The 19,282-nt window shown below is 41.0% G+C and overlaps 1 protein-coding gene across 1 annotated transcript; it reads right to left on the bottom strand.

Moving 5' to 3' along the window:
* Positions 1–1,467: 1,467 nt before the first annotated feature.
* pkp1a (plakophilin 1a) lies at positions 1,468–18,953 on the bottom strand. The gene is made up of 15 exons (XM_008286140.1): positions 17,801–18,953; positions 14,710–14,831; positions 11,643–11,828; positions 11,340–11,533; positions 11,060–11,201; positions 10,542–10,749; positions 9,816–9,984; positions 9,055–9,172; positions 6,906–7,073; positions 6,616–6,792; positions 6,112–6,265; positions 5,812–5,998; positions 5,623–5,707; positions 4,867–4,981; positions 1,468–3,855 (listed from the first exon to the last, which is right to left on the bottom strand). Exons 1-14 carry the CDS (start codon positions 17,982–17,984, stop codon positions 4,907–4,909), a joined length of 2,169 nt encoding a protein of 722 aa, XP_008284362.1. The 5' UTR covers positions 17,985–18,953; the 3' UTR covers positions 1,468–3,855; positions 4,867–4,906.
* Between the last annotated feature and the right edge of the window lie 329 nt (positions 18,954–19,282).

The raw sequence follows: 19,282 nt of genomic DNA, 5'->3' as shown, positions 1-19,282 counted from the left end.
CCTTTTTTCCCACAGTGGCGCTCTCGTTGAGACTCTCCTCTCAGGCTTTGACTGGTGAAGAAGCAGGACAAAAGCTGATGAATGCACCCCTCAGCTGTTAATACTTTAACTCCTTTGGAGGAGTCATAGCTGTATTGGTGGCCTCCCTCAACAGTCTTTTTATTGCACAGACACTCAGTTTTTAAGAACAGCCTTCTTTGAGCAGATTCATGCATGTGCTGTATCACTTCCATTTTTTAATGAGGGCTTTAACTGTACTGAAGGAAATTCAGTGACTTAGATTTTTTTTTTGCACCCATCCCCTCATTTATGCTGCTGAATAGCCTTCTCACAGAGTTGCTTGGAGTGTTTTCTTGCATTCATGGTGCAGTTGTGGTCACGAGTACTGACTACTTCCAGATTCAAGTGTCTTTATACTACAACCACTTCACAGCACTCACATGATCTCCATTTCACTAATTGTGTGACTTCAAGCAACAACTGGTTGCACCTGTGTTGAACGAGATGATTCATTTGACAGGGTGTGACTATTGTTCAATAGTTTGTTTTACATTTTTAATTAATTGACTTTCCTTGATAGACGTTTGTTCTCACTTTAGCATTAAAATCGAATCAAATTGACCATGAGTCAGTGTTGGAAAGCGATACAAGGGGAAAACTTTCAAGGGGGTGAGCATGTCTTACAGGCCCTGTATCTCAGCTGACGGTGAGAAACGGGGTACATTGCTCATCCACTAACACAAAGAACAACCATGCGTGCTCACACCTGTGGCCATTTTAGAATCACCAATTAACCTCTTTGGGCTTTGAGAGGAAGCTGGAGTATCTGGAGAAAACTTACATAGACACAGGAGAACATGCAAACTCCACACAAAAAGCCCCCAGGCAACCAGCAAACCATCTAACCAATGCACCACCACATCATCTTATGAAGGAGCAGTGAATTTTTAAAAAAGGAATATAAAAATAAAAATAGAAAATTGCTGATCCAGTCAACCAGTAAACTTTAGCAGAAAGTCATTAGAAAGGAAGCGGTGTAGAGAAAAGAAACGATCCAAAATCTACATCAAGCAGAACCAGTAGTTATTAAAAAAATCATTTTGAGTATATTGTGAAGGTCCTCGTTTCAGTTATTCATTCAAGCGTGCTTATGAAAATCACACTTTGTGCCAAAAAAAACACTTAAAAAATCTAATCAGATTTCTTTCAAACCCTCACACCCAGTTTAGAAAATGAAACTTGAAGTCTTCCCATCACTTTTCATAGTTGCTCGCTGAGTCAGAGAACGGCACGTACACACCAGAGGAGAACTCTGGTGGAATGAAAGCCCGGCGACAAGAAATAATCAACACAGATCTCTGGATGTTCTGAAATGGCTCGTATTGTGAAAAACATCAAACCTTTTGTCAGCACAGTGAAAGACTTCAAAATCAGTTGCAGAAGAAAAGAAAACCTCTTACAACGTTGTCTGCATATTTGTTTTTTATTTTACGTACAGACTGAGTGACAGTGAATGCTCTTAATTATAAACCACACGCATATTTCTCCAAAAATGCCTTCCAAGCAATACGGACATGATCAATCCTCCCCGCGGCGATTGAACATCTGCACAACTATGTCTCAAGCATAAAAACAGTCCACTGAATTGTATCATGGGGCCGTGGGAAATCCCAGCAGTTGCCAAACACCTTGTCTCATGGCAGTGATGTTTTAGTGATTTGTGATTCAAGGAAGACCTAAAAACCTGTTTTCTAAAAGAAAGACTGTTGATTGGTTTTGTGTGTTTTAAACAACTTCTGTTACACGTTCTATATTTCAATGTGCAGCTCCTCTGCCTGAGGCGCCACACAAAGGTCATAATTCATTAGACTTAAGTTGGCGGGCACAGCCCCTTCATTATCTCCATAGCATTCAGCTGAAATAGATCAAAGAATGCTTCCATACTTCATGCCGACATATTTCCCATTTAATGTGGCTTTTGTGGTTTTAAGTGTCATGCTAATGTTGCACTCTTTACCTCCGTTGTAGAGATGCATTAGCAAAATGGTTGTTCCAGGTGACAAATTCTGTGCTATAAACAAATTAATTCTGTGCTTTGAACAAATTAATAAAATGATTCATGTAAAAAAAAAATTAGCTTTACTTAGAAACCTGCAGGGATTTAAGGTAATTGGGTCAACCAAAAGGTGTTCCTCTGAATCAGGGGAACATGCCAGGCTGATATATACTGTCATTCTCCTTTAACACTAACAGAGAGCACAGAGAGTCGATTGAGCTGACTGAATATTCACTGTTGCTCCAAATGTCTACACATAGTTAATCACAGGGAATGTGATCAGTGTGATCATGTGCGCCCACACATCATGTATTACATTCAGGTCGTTCCTCGTCTCCAACTTTATGCAAGAATAAAAACAATAATGGAAAACAAACAACAAAACATAACACACAATTTATACAATTAGGCCAGTTTTTGACAAAACAAGGTGCTGGTTAAAAAGAAGAGTTCAATATTGAATATAAGGAATATGCTTATTCGCTAACTTGCCAAGAGCTACAAGAGACGTTGGACACCACTCTTTACTTTATCACTTAATGTGAAGCTACTGCCAGCAGTTTGTTATTTAAGCACAACGACTGGAAACATGACACAAGAATTAATACAAAGGAAACATATTTTCATGTTATATGTCATTTTTTCACCAAAAAAAAAAAGTGTAAGAAGGATAAATTGTGGTTTCACATGTCATATAAACCCAGTGAAACCACAGAGTACTGGTTTAATGCTTCTGTTTAAATGATCAAGACACAATGTGTTATTCAATAAGCTTTAGAGGTGCAGGGAGGCAGATGTTGTTATCTTGAAAACATCTTTGAAAAGAGTTGCGCTGTTTCTGAATGTTTCCAGTCTTGCTAGTCTAACTGGCTGTTTAATATTCAACTTACAGACACGAAGAAAGCAAGTGAGCAATTTTCCAAATGTTGAACTTTTCAGGCACTCTTGCTGCTTTATTTTTTTTATAAAATAAAATTGCATTAAACATTAGAAATGTAGCACTTGTACACGAGCCTTGCAAATCAAAGCTTTTTTTATTTATTTTTTTTTGCTGAGCTGAGAGTTTTCTCAGGCCTTTATATAAAACATGTATATAATGTTTAAAAAAATCTGTTAACTTCAACAAAGCAAACTAGATGAGACCAAAAAAAAACTAAACAAAGGGGATTTTTATATTATTTGTCTTTAAAACAAAGAAAAAGAACACATTGTTTAGATCAGCCATTTTTCATCAGCAATAACATCACAAATTCACACAGTCTTTTTTTCTTTTCTTTTCTTTTTTTTTTGTAAACCCTTTTTAGCATTTCATAGAATTCTCTTTCATTTTTGGCTGCACAGTTTTCAAGACCGCAATAGATTTGATCTTTTAGCTGTTGGACACGGACAAATGGGACAGTGATGGCATTCATACATCTGAACAATCACTGCAAGTAACATTCCAACGCCGGTAACACTTGTCTGTCCACATCGTCCGGTGTACTGTGGCTCGCAGGCCATCAGAACTGGGTTTCAGCAGACACACACACACACACACACGCACACACATACATACACACTTAACCTAACTAAAACAGTCACCCATCTATATACACAGACAGAAACATATCCAGATTAAATACATGCACCGCAGGATTATGCACGAAACTAAAAGCTGTGTTTTCTCTAAAGTATGTACAATGTATGCTTGACTCATAATTGATGCACTCTCTCAACAGTGTTGTTAATGAAGAGGGTAATTTTCCTGCCTTCGTTGAAAGGGCGTGGCCAAAGCAGTGTCTGAACATGCTGGTGTTCACCTGCAAGCACAGACACATCCACATAGACATAAACAGACAGAACAGAGAAGGCACAGAGAAAAAAGCTTTAATCCTTTTAATACTAGGCTTATTTTGGACTTTAAATCTCAATAAATCAGGGTTTCTGCAGGTTTAAACAAGTGAAATATAAGACGTATAAGACCATGATGAATGCAGCGTGAGACCTTGTTACATCCACACTGACAAACCTGTGAAAATCAGCCTCACTGTTTACTGGAGTATCCAACAAGCTAAGACTCCAATTGCAAAGAAGGTTATTTCTCCAGGACTACTATGTGCAAAATCTAGAGCCCCTCCACTTTTAATGTTGGCGTAGATCCAAACGCCATCTGTAGGTTGTTTACCAGAGCTGCAGGGGTTAACATTGTTGGTGCAGAGTGGTGGTGAATACAGAACACGAATGGGTGATGGCAGGCATTTGCTGGTGGTGCGCATTTATGTATTTCTGGCTTCCCGTGCAACTCCAGTGCCAAAGTTTCGTACTTTCTTGCAAAGGGTGCAGGAGGTTTAAAATTGGTATTTTCTAAAGGGTTTCAATCGAACACTGTTCTTGAGCCGCATCATGTTGAGTTTGCACTTTCCCGTGTCTAATGAAAGTATCATTAAAAGACACAATTTTAGCTTATTACTTCTAGATGTAGCTGTTTTGATGAGGAGACGCCACATCTCCACACACCAGCTGGATGTGCTCTGATAACTTCTGACCAGGCTGCACCATTTGCATTAGTTAGATATTGGTTCCATGTTGGTTTTGTTTAGTTCTTGCTTGATCAGTTCAACTTTTTGACCCAAAACACATTAAAAATCGAGACTTAAGATAACGCAACTTCATAAAAATAACATAAGCTTCATAATTCATTCAGTTATTACAAAGTCTCATAAATGTCCGAAGGCAACTCAAAGGCCATAAATTCAGATTATTGGATTTTTACTCGGGAGCTGCAGAAACCCTGATAAATGCAGCTACAGGCATTGAGGAGCAGATCGTACCTTTCTGGCTGTATGCTGCCGCTTCACTTGTCGATCACATTCACTCGATAACCTGCGCCGCCTGGTGTACTGCTGTGGTGACGTCATTGACAAAGAGGGATTTGTTGATCCCCAGCTGTGGATAAAAACGTTCAACAGAAATCAGTCAAGATGCAAGAGCACATGTTCGAAACACACCCTTCCAATACCTGTGAGAAGCAATGTACTGTGTCAGCAACTTAGAGGAGCCTCTGGCAAGTAATAGCAGTGTGAAAATTGTACACTAGTGCTGTAACCTTTCAAACAACTTTAATTGTCTGCCAATTTTTTCAGAATTTATGACTTGCACTATAAAAGTTTTTCTACTGTTTGTACGATACTGTAAACAGAGTTCCTTGTACTCATTAAGATATCTCAAAAAAGAAGTCATATTCCTTCTATTCTCCACTTCTGACCCTTACTGTTTCGACCCCTTTTACATCTTTCCTACATTTTCTTTGCATTGCTCCTCCCATAATAGACACTGAGCACTAAAAACCCGTTTGCCAGGATTCCAGTGTAATTGTTTCTGTATTCACTGATGTCTTGGGTGTGGCAGAAGGGAAGGGAAAGTGTGTGAGTAATAACAAACACCCACTCATTGCAGCAGGGCCCTCCCGCTGCTCGTGCAAGGCAGTGTGAGCATGAGTTGACTTGACACATGAGTACAATAGATTCCTGAGAGAACGAAACACACCATGAGCTGAACTTTTAGCATTTTTTTCCTTTTTAATTTACCTTTTTCACAAGACCCTGTAGATTCTTCTCATTCCACAAGCTGTACAGCAGCAGCGAGGCTGCTTTACTGGCTTTGGGAAGAGACCTAAGACAGAAAAGAAGAGGTGTTTAGTCAAGGAAGTACATTTGTGCTTGTAACTGCTATGAAAGCTCAATCTCCCACACAGAGATGAATAAATAAGGACTCACTCATTCTCACTGAGGTCAGCCAGTGAATCGACCAGTTGTTTAGTGATGACCTTCTTGCTGAGCTCATTGTCTGACGAGATCAGTCTTTGCACTGTGCTGCAAGCTGCTGATATGCTTTCGTCTGAGTTTCCCATTTCCCGGGGGCCAGCTGTGAGCAGGCCGGAGAGCTCAGGCAAAACATACTTTGCTACAAGGAAGACAGTAAAGCCATTTCAGTTAGGCTAAATTAAAGCACCTGCAAGCCACACAAACAATCTTTTCCAGTGACTCATCTGTTATCAGTATCATGCTGCTTCTTACCCATGTTGTTCTGCAAACCGCCTGACCGAGACATGTTGCCCAGCAGGGACATAGCAGTCTTCTGGAGGGTGTGGTTAGGCGACTTTAACAGAGGGGTAATGTAATACAGAGCCCTGAACTTATTAACTAGAATCTGGCTCACAATACTGGAACCCTGAAACGAAACACAAAGGGAAGGTAACATATCAGCAGCACGTCCTACTTTACTTACATAGTTAACATTTATGCCAAGTAAACAGTGAAATATCAAATCCATGTTTGTAATCTTTTAACTGTGTAATTATTTGACATTCGAAAGAAATGAATTTTACATCTATAAACCTGAAGGCAAAACTGCACCCTTTCTGACGAATGAAAATCTTGGTGTGACCTGCACTGTTGCGTTATTCATTCTACCACGTCTGCCTTTGTTTTACCTCTTTCTTAAGTCATTCTGCGATAATCCTGATGTGCATTCACACAGCATTAAAGGATAAGCCAAATAACGATCCTCTTTGTACTCACCAGGCCCCTGCTAGCAGTCAGGTTCTGCAGAGCGCCACAGGAGGCCTCTAAGGTGGCGTCTTTCTGGGACGAGCCCAGCAGAGACAGGTAGGCCTCCATAGCTTTAGGATGGCACAGCCACTTGACACCTGATGGCGTGCTGTCCTGTGGCATTCCTCGAGCAACATCATAAGAAAACTAAGAAGAGAAGATAGTGCAAGCTCAGGTTAGAGGCCAGTCATGTTTTAGTCGAAAAATGAGGGGGGAAAAAAAACGAGGGTGAAGGTGTTGCTGAAGGTGTTAATGCCCACCTCCTTTTGAGCCTTGCTGCTTTTAGGGCTGAAGCATCCGATTGTGGGACTTTTCTTATTCTCAAGTTGGGCCCCTTTCTGAGGGCATAAGTCGCTGAAACTTTCAGGGCATTCACGCTCCAGTTGGTAGGTCAGGTTATGGAGGATGCAGGTGCAGTTCTCCACAGACTAGAGGACAAGGGAGAAAAAGTTTACCAATAATACATTAAAAGCTCTTATTGTCATGTTTTTGTCCATTCTGAGAGTCGAACATCACTCCATTGCCTAACAGGTTTACTTTCTAATCAACTTGAGGCAGTTTTAGGTGGCATATTTAAGCACGTTTGTCAGTATGTTGAACAAAAAAAAAAAGTGGTAAATCCACAGATGTTTCTTTGAAGGAAGTTTTCCAATTTAAAAAATAAAATGGTATACCATGCACGACTCAGTGACTGCTAATATTTCATAATGTTAAATATAATTTCTGGTTAATTGGTTGAAATTTGGAGCTCACAGGGACCTCTGTTCCTCTTCGACGACACAAAACACCAGTTACACTCTGCTAGTTTTTAAAATGAACTCTGTGTAAACTCCGTACTAACACAGCCATATAATTAAAGACATCCACACCCAAGACTTCCACAAATAAGCAGGTACACATATGACCACAAGCTAAATACAGTATAGACTTGTCGACCATGCCCGCTGTGTTAATCTGCCTCCACATGTGTGTCTATGAATGTGAAACGTGCCAGTGTGTACAGATAAATTCAAGTGGGTAAGTCTATATCGGTATTTGTACTGTGTGTGTGTGTGTGTGTGTAGATGCACTTCAGGATATATTTAGCATCGCGACTGAACACATTCTGTGAGAAACACGTGAGACATGTTCTACAGGAACTATGAGTAAACTGCGTAACCACATGGGAATCCAACCGTAGCAGTTTTCACCTGCTCGCGTACCTACAACTCAGTGTTGGAGGGAAAGTTTGGAAAAAACAAAAACGAGTCAGACAAACAACCTACAGTCTGATACACAGAAAAATAAACAGAGCCGCTGATACGGCTATTACAATAAGGATGTTTTAACTTGAAGTATTTCTGCAATGTCGTTATAAAGTCAATCAATCAACAGCAATCCCTCTGTGAAGCTCTTTTGTTTGCTTTTTTCCAACAGACAGCTAAAAAACTCAACAGGTAGTTTATAACGAAATAAAAGAGAGAACAGTAAAATCTGTGGCCTATTAAGGGAAGCACTAGAGTAACAGTTAGTCTACTAATTACCTCTGATGCATAATAAAGTTCAGAGACCAAAAGGTTTAGAGGTGAAAATCCAGTTTTATTGTGTTTTGTGGTCGTTATAAACTTGGAGGTGTAAAGTAAAACCTTAAGATCTGAAGATGTTTGAACTAAATTTACAAGCCAGTAAGAGTTTTACTGAGCTGCTATATTCCAAGTAAGTTACCAATCGCCATCTACCTCAAGCTTTCCTGCCGGTTTGCTGCCTGCCAGCCGAACTATTCCAAATGCTGCCTTCTCCACTTTCTAGAGCCGCTTCTGCTCATGCTTAGGTGTTTCAGCCACCAGCAAAGCTCACCAAATCTTCTGCTGTTGGCTGTAAGAGCAAACACAAGAGTCTTGATGCACTCCCAGCATCTGAGGAACTGAGGATCCAGTGGATTACTTTTATTTTTAATGGCAATGTCATCGCAACAAAAGGCAAATCCCTCTTGTAAGCATGCTGTGCAGGTAATGAAACAAAAGTTTTCATTAGCTTTGATTGATTGATTATGGAAACTGTAAAGCTGAGGGACAATCAGAGAGGGTGGAAACTTCAAGGTTGATTTGATACCAAAACACAAGGACAGGGTGCGGGTTAGTGTGTTTTTATGTTGCCTGTTACGTTTCAGTGCAACCTAAGCTCAGCCAGTGTTTACATCTGTTTACTTCTCTCCTGCTGTGTGCTCACATATACTGCCTTACAGGGAATTCCCAATAAAGCTGTCACGGTGACGTGAATCAAATCACATTCTGAGGATATGTGAGACTTTGTTGAAAAGGGGGAAAAAAATGGGACCTTTAGGGTGTCCATTTACAAACACTAGTAATGGATGGGAAAAGGTTCTGCAGATGATAACATGAGAAGTGAGAAGTTCATTCAGGGGGTTACCTTGTCATCAGGGTTTTCCTCTGCCACACAGGACTGGATGTAACTCATGAGGGAGTCGATGAGACCGGGACACTCTCTCATTGCCTTCCTCTCACTCTCGGAGCCGGAGCTCAGGTTTCTACGCACATCATTAGATCATCATTATTAACTGTTTTAAGCCCCTCTCTGGTCTTTGACTGAACCCTAAACATCTCTTGCCATCAGAATTACATAATTAGATGTTATAACCAATTTCTTCCTTAATGTGGCTAAGATGCAACTTCACATTACTGCCTCTTCTACAAAGTGCAGATCTGTGAACACACCAGCTCACCTACAACTCAGTATGAAGGTTGTAAAACTACTCTGACACTACAAAATGGAGAGCTGCATTATTGGAGGGATTCAGTTGTACATGTTTAAATGGGACACTTATTTTAAAAGACAATAAGGATACAGAAAGTCCCATCCTGCAAGTCCACAGTACTGGTTTCTTAGGTTTGTTAGGTATGAAACGCGGGAAGTCTGAACATGTGCTTTAAAAGCTATCATCGGTACACTGCAGTTTCAAGGCAGAAATGCTCAACCAAGTCGCTGGCTGCTTATTTCTCTCATACGTCTTTTAGTGTATAAAAACATCATATGGACATGTTAGCAAGGTGAAAACAAGCCTGCCTCAGCTCTACCCTTTTGCCCATTTTTGGAATTTGCCAGGAGTTAGGTGGACTCCCGCACTGCCAAGATGGTGACAGCCGGAGCCATCGCACCTTTGACAATCTCACCTCAGGCATCCTGTGGCGCAGTAGAAGACACTAGGATCGACGTGGTTGTTGGCGCTGCTGTCTGACCAACAAGTGAAAGGCTTCACCACATTCTCTGTCAGGGCAGGCAGTGCCGTAGCAATAAGTTCTTCCTTCAGCTCATCGGTGGAGGAAAGGTTCCACAGCAGGCCTACGTATGACACGCAAAGAATAAGTGTACAAGCATTGGAAAATCCTAATGGGCTTTTGTAAAGTTATTTATCCTTCAATTATTTTCTCTGTCTCTAGAGATTAAATGCATGAAATGCATGCATAATACACACGAGAAAACTAAATATTTCTTCAAGACCAATTCTCTGTTTTAAAAACACAGTTGAATTTGAAATGGTCTTAATTTAACACACTGACAACCTTTATCATTTTCTTTTGCTTTCTATTGAATTTACTTAATTTCATTTTTGTCCTCAGGTAGCTATATGGGACTTGAAATTTAATTAACTTATGAACAGTTATATGTGCTAAGATGAGGAGGTGAAATTCTTACATTTTCATGTATGCGAATAAAAGCTAAGTACTGCCTTTGGTGACGTGGTCTTTATGCTTTACATTATTATTTATATTTACAAACAATAAAAAGGAAGTAAAAGAAAACAGAATGATTCATTTCATTTAGGTTTAAATTTTCAGTGTATGTTTGATGTGTTAAGTCTGAATTAAAAGCAACGAGGCCACTTAAACTGCTCCTACCAGTGATTTGTTTCTGTGTCTCAGTCGAATCTGTCTCCTTCAGCAGCTGCAAGGCCTTAGCTATACCACCACAGTGCTGAACCTCAAGCTTGTTATTCTGGTCCTTGAACACCAGGTTCCTCAGAGCCCCAGCAGCTGCCTGGTTGACTCCTGGGTTAGGGCTTCGCAGTAGGGTCACCAGAAGAGGAATACCCCCTAGCTGTAAAACCTGAAATGCAGAATTGTAGAGGAAAGGGGTGTGAAAAAATGTGATATTTGAAGGTGTGGCAACGCACTGACAAAACTTTAAGTTACAAGTGGCCAAGCGTGAAGATAAATTGCTTCTCCTCCCATTCCCTCAAGGCAGGATATACAAAAGTCTTTGCAGATCGCTCCTCGACTTATATCATCATTGCACAAGATAATCCTCACACAAATATAATGCAAAACTAACTAACACTACTGAGTGTGCTTGGAGGGTGTGTCTGTACAAGTTAATGAGAAACATGTCCAGTATAATTCTGAGTAAGGGCTCAGACCTCCGGTTTGGTGCGCTCCTCGTTGAAGGTGGTGTGTTGGATGAAGGTGGCTCCACACTGTTGGTAATTCTCCTCAGGGTGAGACAGGAACTCTACGGCCTCCTTTAGGGTCATGTCTGACATGTTAGTTGCGGTGTTCACCCTGCAGAAACAGGCACAAGGATGAGAGAGAGGGGAGGAAATTAGAAAAATTAGGCTGTTTTGAGTTCAGGGTTTCATTTCAGGTGGATTTAAAAGACAATAAGTGAGAATTAAAAGCCAGGGAGGAAGGTGAACTCACGCAGATTTCTGCTCAATGTTGGATGTTTTGATCATACTCATTCTGCCCTCGTTATGAGAATTGGTCGAGGGTGGCCGCTGCATGCGTGTCTGGCTGCTGGTCATCTTAATGCCATTGGCCATTGAAGACGTGCTTTGTCTATTTGTTCGGGTCAGAAGGGTGGTCTGGCTCTGGGCCGTCTGTCCTTTGGCTCTCTGAAAAATAGCAGTTTACAATGCTGTTTTAGTGCTGTGGAATAGAGCTTTTAGGCTTACACGTGTGCAATGCAAAATGTGCAGAAAGTGTAAAACACAAACTGATCACCATGACAGGCGCAGGGGCAGCAGTAAAAGCTGGAGCCAAGGCAGGGTCACTGCGACTCGGTTTCAACCCGTTGGGACCCTGGGGCCAGTTGGAAGAGTTGATTTGATTTTCCCATGTGCCCGAGGTGCTGAAATATCTTCCTCCCATGGTTTTAGTGGATAGAGTACGACTCTTCTGAACATTCATCTATAAAAACATTTTTAAAAAAGAATGCTAAGTTTAGGAGGTTTGCTTACTGTATATTAAACATTTCCATGCACGGTTCTCCAGAGGATGATATAGTTTAAAATTACAGACAGCATTTTCATTGGATTAGACTGAGAAATACGCAAGTAACACATTGCAAGAAGTCCAGCTGTGGCTTAGTTGACCTATCAGGAAAACTGTTACCTAATAAATTACTGTATAACCTCAAGGCTTCGCTGTAGAAACAAATCAGGCTGCGAAAAACAAGAAAGTAGGTAACCCACTTTCCACAAGAACAGCTTTCAAAGGCATCCCCTGTAACCCAACGCAGAGGAATTTGACCCGACACAAAGGCTGCATACCTTTTCTTTTCCTTCCTTTTTGCAGTTTAGGTTGAGGAAGCAGGTTACATCGAACAATCACACAAACCATTGTAACATAGTATCTGTCACTGGAGACTAACCCTAAGCTGTTTGTGTCAGAAGACTGCTGGTGCAGTTGAGCAGTTTCTTACAGGAGAGCTTTGTGTGTCAGACAGAGCACCTGCTAAACCTGTCTTCACAATCTGTTTCACAGCTTACACTAACGCCGGCAACAGACATGTTGACATTTTGATTTGGAGAATTTATCATGAAGAATTGCTGGTTAATGGACAAGCAGGTGGCACAGATACAAGAAAAACACACACACACACACAATCCTCAATGTGTGTGCGGATACATTGCTGTTTCAAACCGGATATGGTTATGGTCCAGATGTCAGCCATGCTACTTAGCAGTAAAAGAATGATAGAGGAGGGATCTGTCAACAGCATATTTGATAAGAGCTCACAATGTGTTCAGTATCACAGTGCTGCATGTTCCCTGTATTTGGGTAAAGCTTGACTGAGCCACCAGACCTTTCTTTATATCACAGGCTGGACAAGACAGAATAATGCCAGTTCAGCAGAGCTAATGCAGGCCACACAGACAAAACAGCACAATGTTGATGTTTGAGGAACACAATCAAAGGTTTCAGCCGTGGTAATTTCTGCTTTTTAAGTCACACATATATGAGAACAGAATATACTTGTGTACTGTGAAAAGCAATACGATCATCAATGAAGTATAAATTATAAATGATGAACAATTGTTGATTATGCAGTAAAAATGAGCCACATGGACAATGCATTTGATTTGTGTTTTGTAGCATTTAGTTTGCAATTAGAGTGTTGTGGCTCTGCTGTGGTATTGGTCAGATAAATTGTACTACTAGGCCTATAAGAAGAACTTTTAAAAAACTCATAAGGCCACATAAGCAAGCAAAGAGAGACGCCAAAGCTGTTGTGTTATGTTGTAATGGTAATACTGGATTTTTGAATCAATCTGATGAAGATTTCTGATTGGAAAATAACTTTCAATCACAGTACATTAAAAATCAAGAATTTCAGACTCACTTAACTTGCAATTAAGGATTATTTTGGTTTCTTAGACCTTTCTTCAAGCACTTTACATTGTAAATAACAATTTCCTGAGATAAGTTTTAAAAAAACACACAATCTGACAGAGATGTATTTCATGACCTGATGGTAATGAGGTTTCATCAGGAAGAGAACATCGCCACACTCCCTAGACATGCCTCAGCTCACTGTCAGTAGGTCACATCAGGACATCTTAGTGCAAATACTTATTCACAAACATGTCAACACCCACAAAACCACACTGATGAAGTCAGCATTGCTCCTTTAGGAAGTTTGGGATAGTCTAGTATTGAAAATAAGTCTATCACACCCTGAATCTTATTGACTTTCAAAAACATTATGATGTGGCATGCAGGCCCACTCTCCTGAAGCTGCAGTCGAAGAAAAAAAGAAAGAACACAAGAATTTGAAGACATGCAGTACTCCTCCTCCTTCAGGTATCCCCTCTCTCTTCCAAACCCCTCCTGCCACATAAGCACAAGCTTCAAGCTAAAAGCCTACAATTATGCATGGCTTCACCTGGAATTTGATCCTCAGTCTTGTAAGTGAAAGTCCTCTGCCTATCTCCTTACACCACCATATCTTGCTCTCACTGAAAGGCCTCAAAATCGAGCAAGGAGGAGCTACAGAGGTCTAGTTTCCTCTCAGACCACCAGAATACAGGTTTTGCCCACTGATGCCAAAAGAAATACTGCCTACCTCTGCTTTAAATGTTATTAAAATCAACAGAAGATGCAGTGCTGGGGGAGGGTTAGGGGGGGGATCAACCAATCTGGTCACAGACATGAAAAGTGGATTTTCTAACCCCTAATGCCATGTGGCCACGCCATGTGTTCAAGCAGCATCTTTAACATTTCCTAAAACACTCATAAATCAGCCGTGACTGAGAAGGCCCTCCCATTCTTATAAACTTAGACCCAAGGCCAAATTTTCTCAACAAGATCTGCTTTGGAATTTTTGCATGTGGGAGCCATTATGCAACTTCAAAATTAGGGAGTGCAAGACCATAACAGTCACACACACACACACAAATGCACATGTCTACGACTTTACAATTCATGCTCCAGTGTTATAGATTTTCTTTAAGGAAAAGTTTGACATTTTGGAAAGTACACTTATTTGCCAAGCAGTAAAAGATACCGCTCCCATAACTGTACATTCAGTATGAAGATGGAGCCTGCAGATGTTTAGTTTAACTGGAAACCAAAGGAATCAACAAGCCTGCTTCAGTCAGAAGGTAACAACTCACTGGTAACATTTATAAGGACGACAAACAATGCATGCAAACATATTGATTTATATTCGGGATCGATTATTGTGAGGAAACTGAACTGAAACAAGCGGTGCATCCAAAGTGTAAATACTTCAACTGCAGTAAAACAACTTTTTTATATACATGTTATTTCTAAGAGAATCAATTACCGATTTGTTGAAGCCGGCTGACGTGGTGGAGTTGGAGCGGCTGGTGGTGCCATTCATTTTGGAAGGTAAAAACCTGAATGTTCCAAACTCGGTGTATGTTGTCAAAGTCTGTGGACTCAGGCCTGTTGAAGGACAATTGAGGGAAAAAAATGAAACAAACAACAGAGACACAGAGAAAAGAAGAATGCAAAATAGACAGTTATATGGAACAACTCCATGTTTAGCCACAGGATGTTGCCAGGAGCTGTATGACAAACAACAACAAAGAAACTCAAAACACATCTGACACACCTCCACTGAGCTTTACACACACACTGGTACAACAGCACGAGTGCTGAAGGGTTGTTTAAAGTCACTGTGTTGCCTACAGGCTTCCATCCCACTGAAGATTTGCATGTGAAACGTGTGGTTTTCTAAATATTCATTATTATCAGTGGTATTTTATTATTCACATGAAATTCATGTCCACAAGGGTGCAGCTGATTATGTTTCCCAAAGACTTGCAAAACGGTAGAACGCATTCTTTAAAATACTTGAAACTTTCATTCATTTCACTCTACTTTGTTTAGAGGCTTTGCACTTGACATATACATGACGGGTATTAAAGCGATGAATGCATGGCTGCCAAACCTTTCGGTAGACAGAACGGCCGACATGTCAGTCACAGATAGTTGTTTCTGCATGTAAATGTATGGCTGATATACCGATAATGCCAATATATGAGTTCCGTGCATGAAAAGAAGAGATCTCGATATGTGACTAAAGAACCGTCTAACCAAATAAAAAGGCCTTAAAGGCTCACTATAATCACGACAAACACCTTTTTGCCTCTCACATGCTACTCCTAGCGCGATCTAGCCAAGCAGCTTGTTTCAATTTTGTGTGCGCTGAGGTTTTTTTCCAAATCTCCCTCTGAAACTTCAGCAATGGAGGTTAAAAGTCAACAGCCGCATGTCTTTTCAGAGATAAAGCACCAGTTACTCAGGATAAGTCACAAACCTAGCTGTAGGCAGTTTCTACAGAAATAACTGGTAAAAAAGTAGTGTCAGCTTTACTGCTCGCTGGTGGTCAAATCATAGCACTTTCTTCCTATAAGCATTTTTAAAAGCATTACCGATTGATATGGATGAGCGCTGCGTTGGAGAAGACAACCCTTGTGACAGAGTTATTTGAAAGACTTGCACACATGCGATCCATCTCTCTTTTTGGCATAAACATGTTTTTCCTCCACTTGAACTCTCTGAGCATCACAAACAAACATCCAGTCACCTCCAGAAATGTTAAAAAGCCAATAACTCGAAACCTCAGCACATAAAACTCAAACTATTTTCATGGAATGGTTACACTTAAGATAAGCTGCTGACTGACCCCATTTAACCTGGCAGGACGGAACAGGTCGCAGTCATTTACGGGAAAATCCACATTGGCATATGTCCAACGTTACTATCATGATTGCTACAGCAGTTTCCTTTAGACACACTAATTAATATCATGTTTGACCTTCCATGTTTTGCACCAATATGAAGGCTAAGAGCAGCCAATAACCTCGAAGATGTGAGCCACTCTAACCCTGTGGTTGTTTTTCTCAGCATTTGTTGACCGTCAGCGGCCAAGTGTTCAAGCTCAATTTGAGAGTTGTTTTTTTTTAAAAAAGCTTTCAGTTTGTCTTAAATACTGATTATAGAACAAAAGACGGAATGGAAAATAAAAACCTGATGAGAAAAGTCCTTTAAAAAAGCAAAGACAGAATTTTGGAACAGACTCAAGGATCAGAGATGATAATGAATTTGGCTGTTTTCGTTTTCGGCATTGACAGTCGTCCAAGTTTTTTAAAAAGTGCTGCAGGAAAAGATTGAATACAAAGCTGGGTTTCAATGTAAGGAAGAACAACTTTTGAATGTTACACAAGCAGCTCTTCCATTTTGGGTTTCATTTTGCCTACATTTCTCGACCTGTACTATCCTTTAAACCATCTAACGTAGACTAGAGGAGCCTGTATCATCTGTGCCACGCTTCGCCACCACTGTTTTCATTTTACCGAGAATTTTACCAACAACGAAACTGCCTTCCGATACGATGACTAATAATCACTACTGATCCCTTAATCATCACACATTGACTCAACAGGAGGGTCCTGTAGATGTTTCACAAGTTAATAAAAGATGTTTCGTTTCTCAAGCTTGGTGGATCTTTATAATGCCTTATTGCAGCAGTGCCAAACGCTGGGGTTGTTTTGAAAGACTAAAATGTAATTTGGAATACCTGCGTGTGGTTTTCAGTGAGCCTCTGTGCTGCATTCCTAACTCTGTGAGCAGCAGCTCATAAAAAGTAGGCCACTATACTGACAGGGCGGTTTTTCAAAGCTGACAAACAAAACCCAAGGATGATATTGCACACGAGAGGTATGGATTATGGACAAATCGTGTTTTGGTCTTACCAATCATTACTTAACACACCTTCAGTACTGATTGTTTTGAATGCGAGGTTTGATTTCAGTGAGAACTTTTTCATTTCTTTTCCACTTGCTGCAGTTTCTTATATCTGGAGTGTATATAATAATGATATAAACCCTGTAGCACCACAATGCTTCATTCATACATTTTTTTGGTGACATATTTTGTCTTAATGCCATTTAGACACATTGCAAATTCCACAATATTTCGAATAACTGCAGAGCCTCACTACCAACACTACTACCTGCACTACTGCGTCACCTTACAGGAGGGAAAACAACTACACGTCTATGTCAGTCAGCATTTTCCGCCCAACTGATACAAAAACTGGCTTGGACTTGAAAAGGCACAAGTGTTTAAACCGACTTTCAAGGCATGGGAATGAAAACGGTGTGGTTTCCTTTGGGTCGCTTGCCAAAAAAATGCAATAGCAGGAAAACAGGCCGGTTGGAGGATGCAACCGTCACTGCTGGGAATTATGTGTGACGCATTTTTTTGTCAGGAAAACCCGAGGAAATAAGCAACAATATTACCTGTAAAGCGTAAAAATAGATATTTAAAGTTATCTGGCGGACAACAAAGCTGGCAACGCGGAAGGAAATGATAGCTTTAGTCGGTAATATGAGGAGTTTCCATACTTGTAGGAGACGGAGACAGGTTGCCGTTCTTCCCCTGTTTGGACTTGCTCCTCTTTATCGTGTGGACCTGATCCAGCACGCGCTGCTGTCCCGTGCGCAGCTTGTTGTCGGAGGGCAGCGCGAGCGACGTGTCCTCCGAGACCCCGATGGTCATCGCCGATCGCAGCGGCTCCGGAGCCATCATCTTCAGCGAGTCGGTGCCCCCTCGTTAGCTGAACGGTGTGGATCTTTTTTTTTTTTTTTTACTTTCCAAAGTCGGAGCACTCCAGAAAGTTCAAAGCCCGGAGGAGAAGTGCAGCAAACGAACGCAGCGGCTGTGCCAAGTATGCAGATGGGTTGAATGTTCCCAGAGCAGCCGCCGCGGTGGACTCCACCCTCGGGACCGCGCCCCGTCAACTACAGAGGAGAGTTCACAGGCAGGTGTGAAGCAGGGAGTTAAAAAAAAAAAAGAAGAAAAGGGAGGAGCCGAGGAAGAGGCAGTGATGTGGACAATAGGCGATCTGTGCAGCTGTGGTGCAAAAGAGGATGGGCTTTTTTTTTTTTTTTTTTCCCAAAGTAAAACCTTAGTTGGCCTTCTGGTAACCCTCAGCCAGAAGACTCATTAGTGTTGTCTCATCCGGGAAGGCGTGTGGTTTCTGTTCCACTGAAGGCCAACACCTAGTGAGAGAGAGAGTGAGGAAAAAAGCACAAAAAAAGAGAGAGAGAGAGAAAAGGGCAGCGACCTGAAAAACGGATTAGTAAAATCCTTTTTTACTGAAAAAAATAAAAGAAAGAAAAGCTGAGTCAACTGAATAATTTTTATTGTTTAAGTACGATTTTATAATGTTGGCAAACCTCAGTGAATCAACCCTCTCCTAAATGAAACAGTTCATTTTCTATGTACAAAATATGACAAGTCTGTAAACTGTGAACTTTTATTGTGCCTTCCTAAAATTGTTGCTCTTCTCCAGTTGAAAACCTTGCATTTTTACCAAACTTCCCAATCAAAATCAAATAAAAAAAAAACTAGAGGGCCCTCAGTAGAGGGATGCCAGCATTTTTGAAAAATATGACCTTTAACCTCTTTGCACCATTGACCCCAGAGTCGAAGCGTTCAGAGGAGAGACCATTCCTAGTTCACCTGTAAAATATCAACTTGTTAGATGTCTAGAGACTGTTCACAGACACACAGAAGGGACCAATGTAGTTGCCCCTGACCATCCATCCATCTATACACCGCTTAATCTTCACTAGGGTCGCGGGGGGGCTGGAGCCTGTCCCAGCCGACTTAGGGTGAAGGCAGGGGACACCCTGGACAGGTCGCCAGTCTATCGCAGGGCTACACTTAGAGACAGACAACCAAGCACACTCACATTAAGACCTACGGACAATTTAGGATCATGTTTTTGGACATTGTGGGAGGAAGCCAGAGAACCCACGCTGGGAGAACATGCAAACTCCACGCAGAAAGATTCCGGTGCCCCCACCAGCACGTGAACCGTC

The sequence above is a fragment of the Stegastes partitus genome, unplaced genomic scaffold (genome assembly GCF_000690725.1).
Source record: "Stegastes partitus isolate 25-593 unplaced genomic scaffold, Stegastes_partitus-1.0.2 Scaffold435, whole genome shotgun sequence".
Lineage (NCBI taxonomy): Eukaryota > Metazoa > Chordata > Actinopteri > Pomacentridae > Stegastes > Stegastes partitus.
This window is presented reverse-complemented; position numbering and strand designations above follow the sequence as displayed.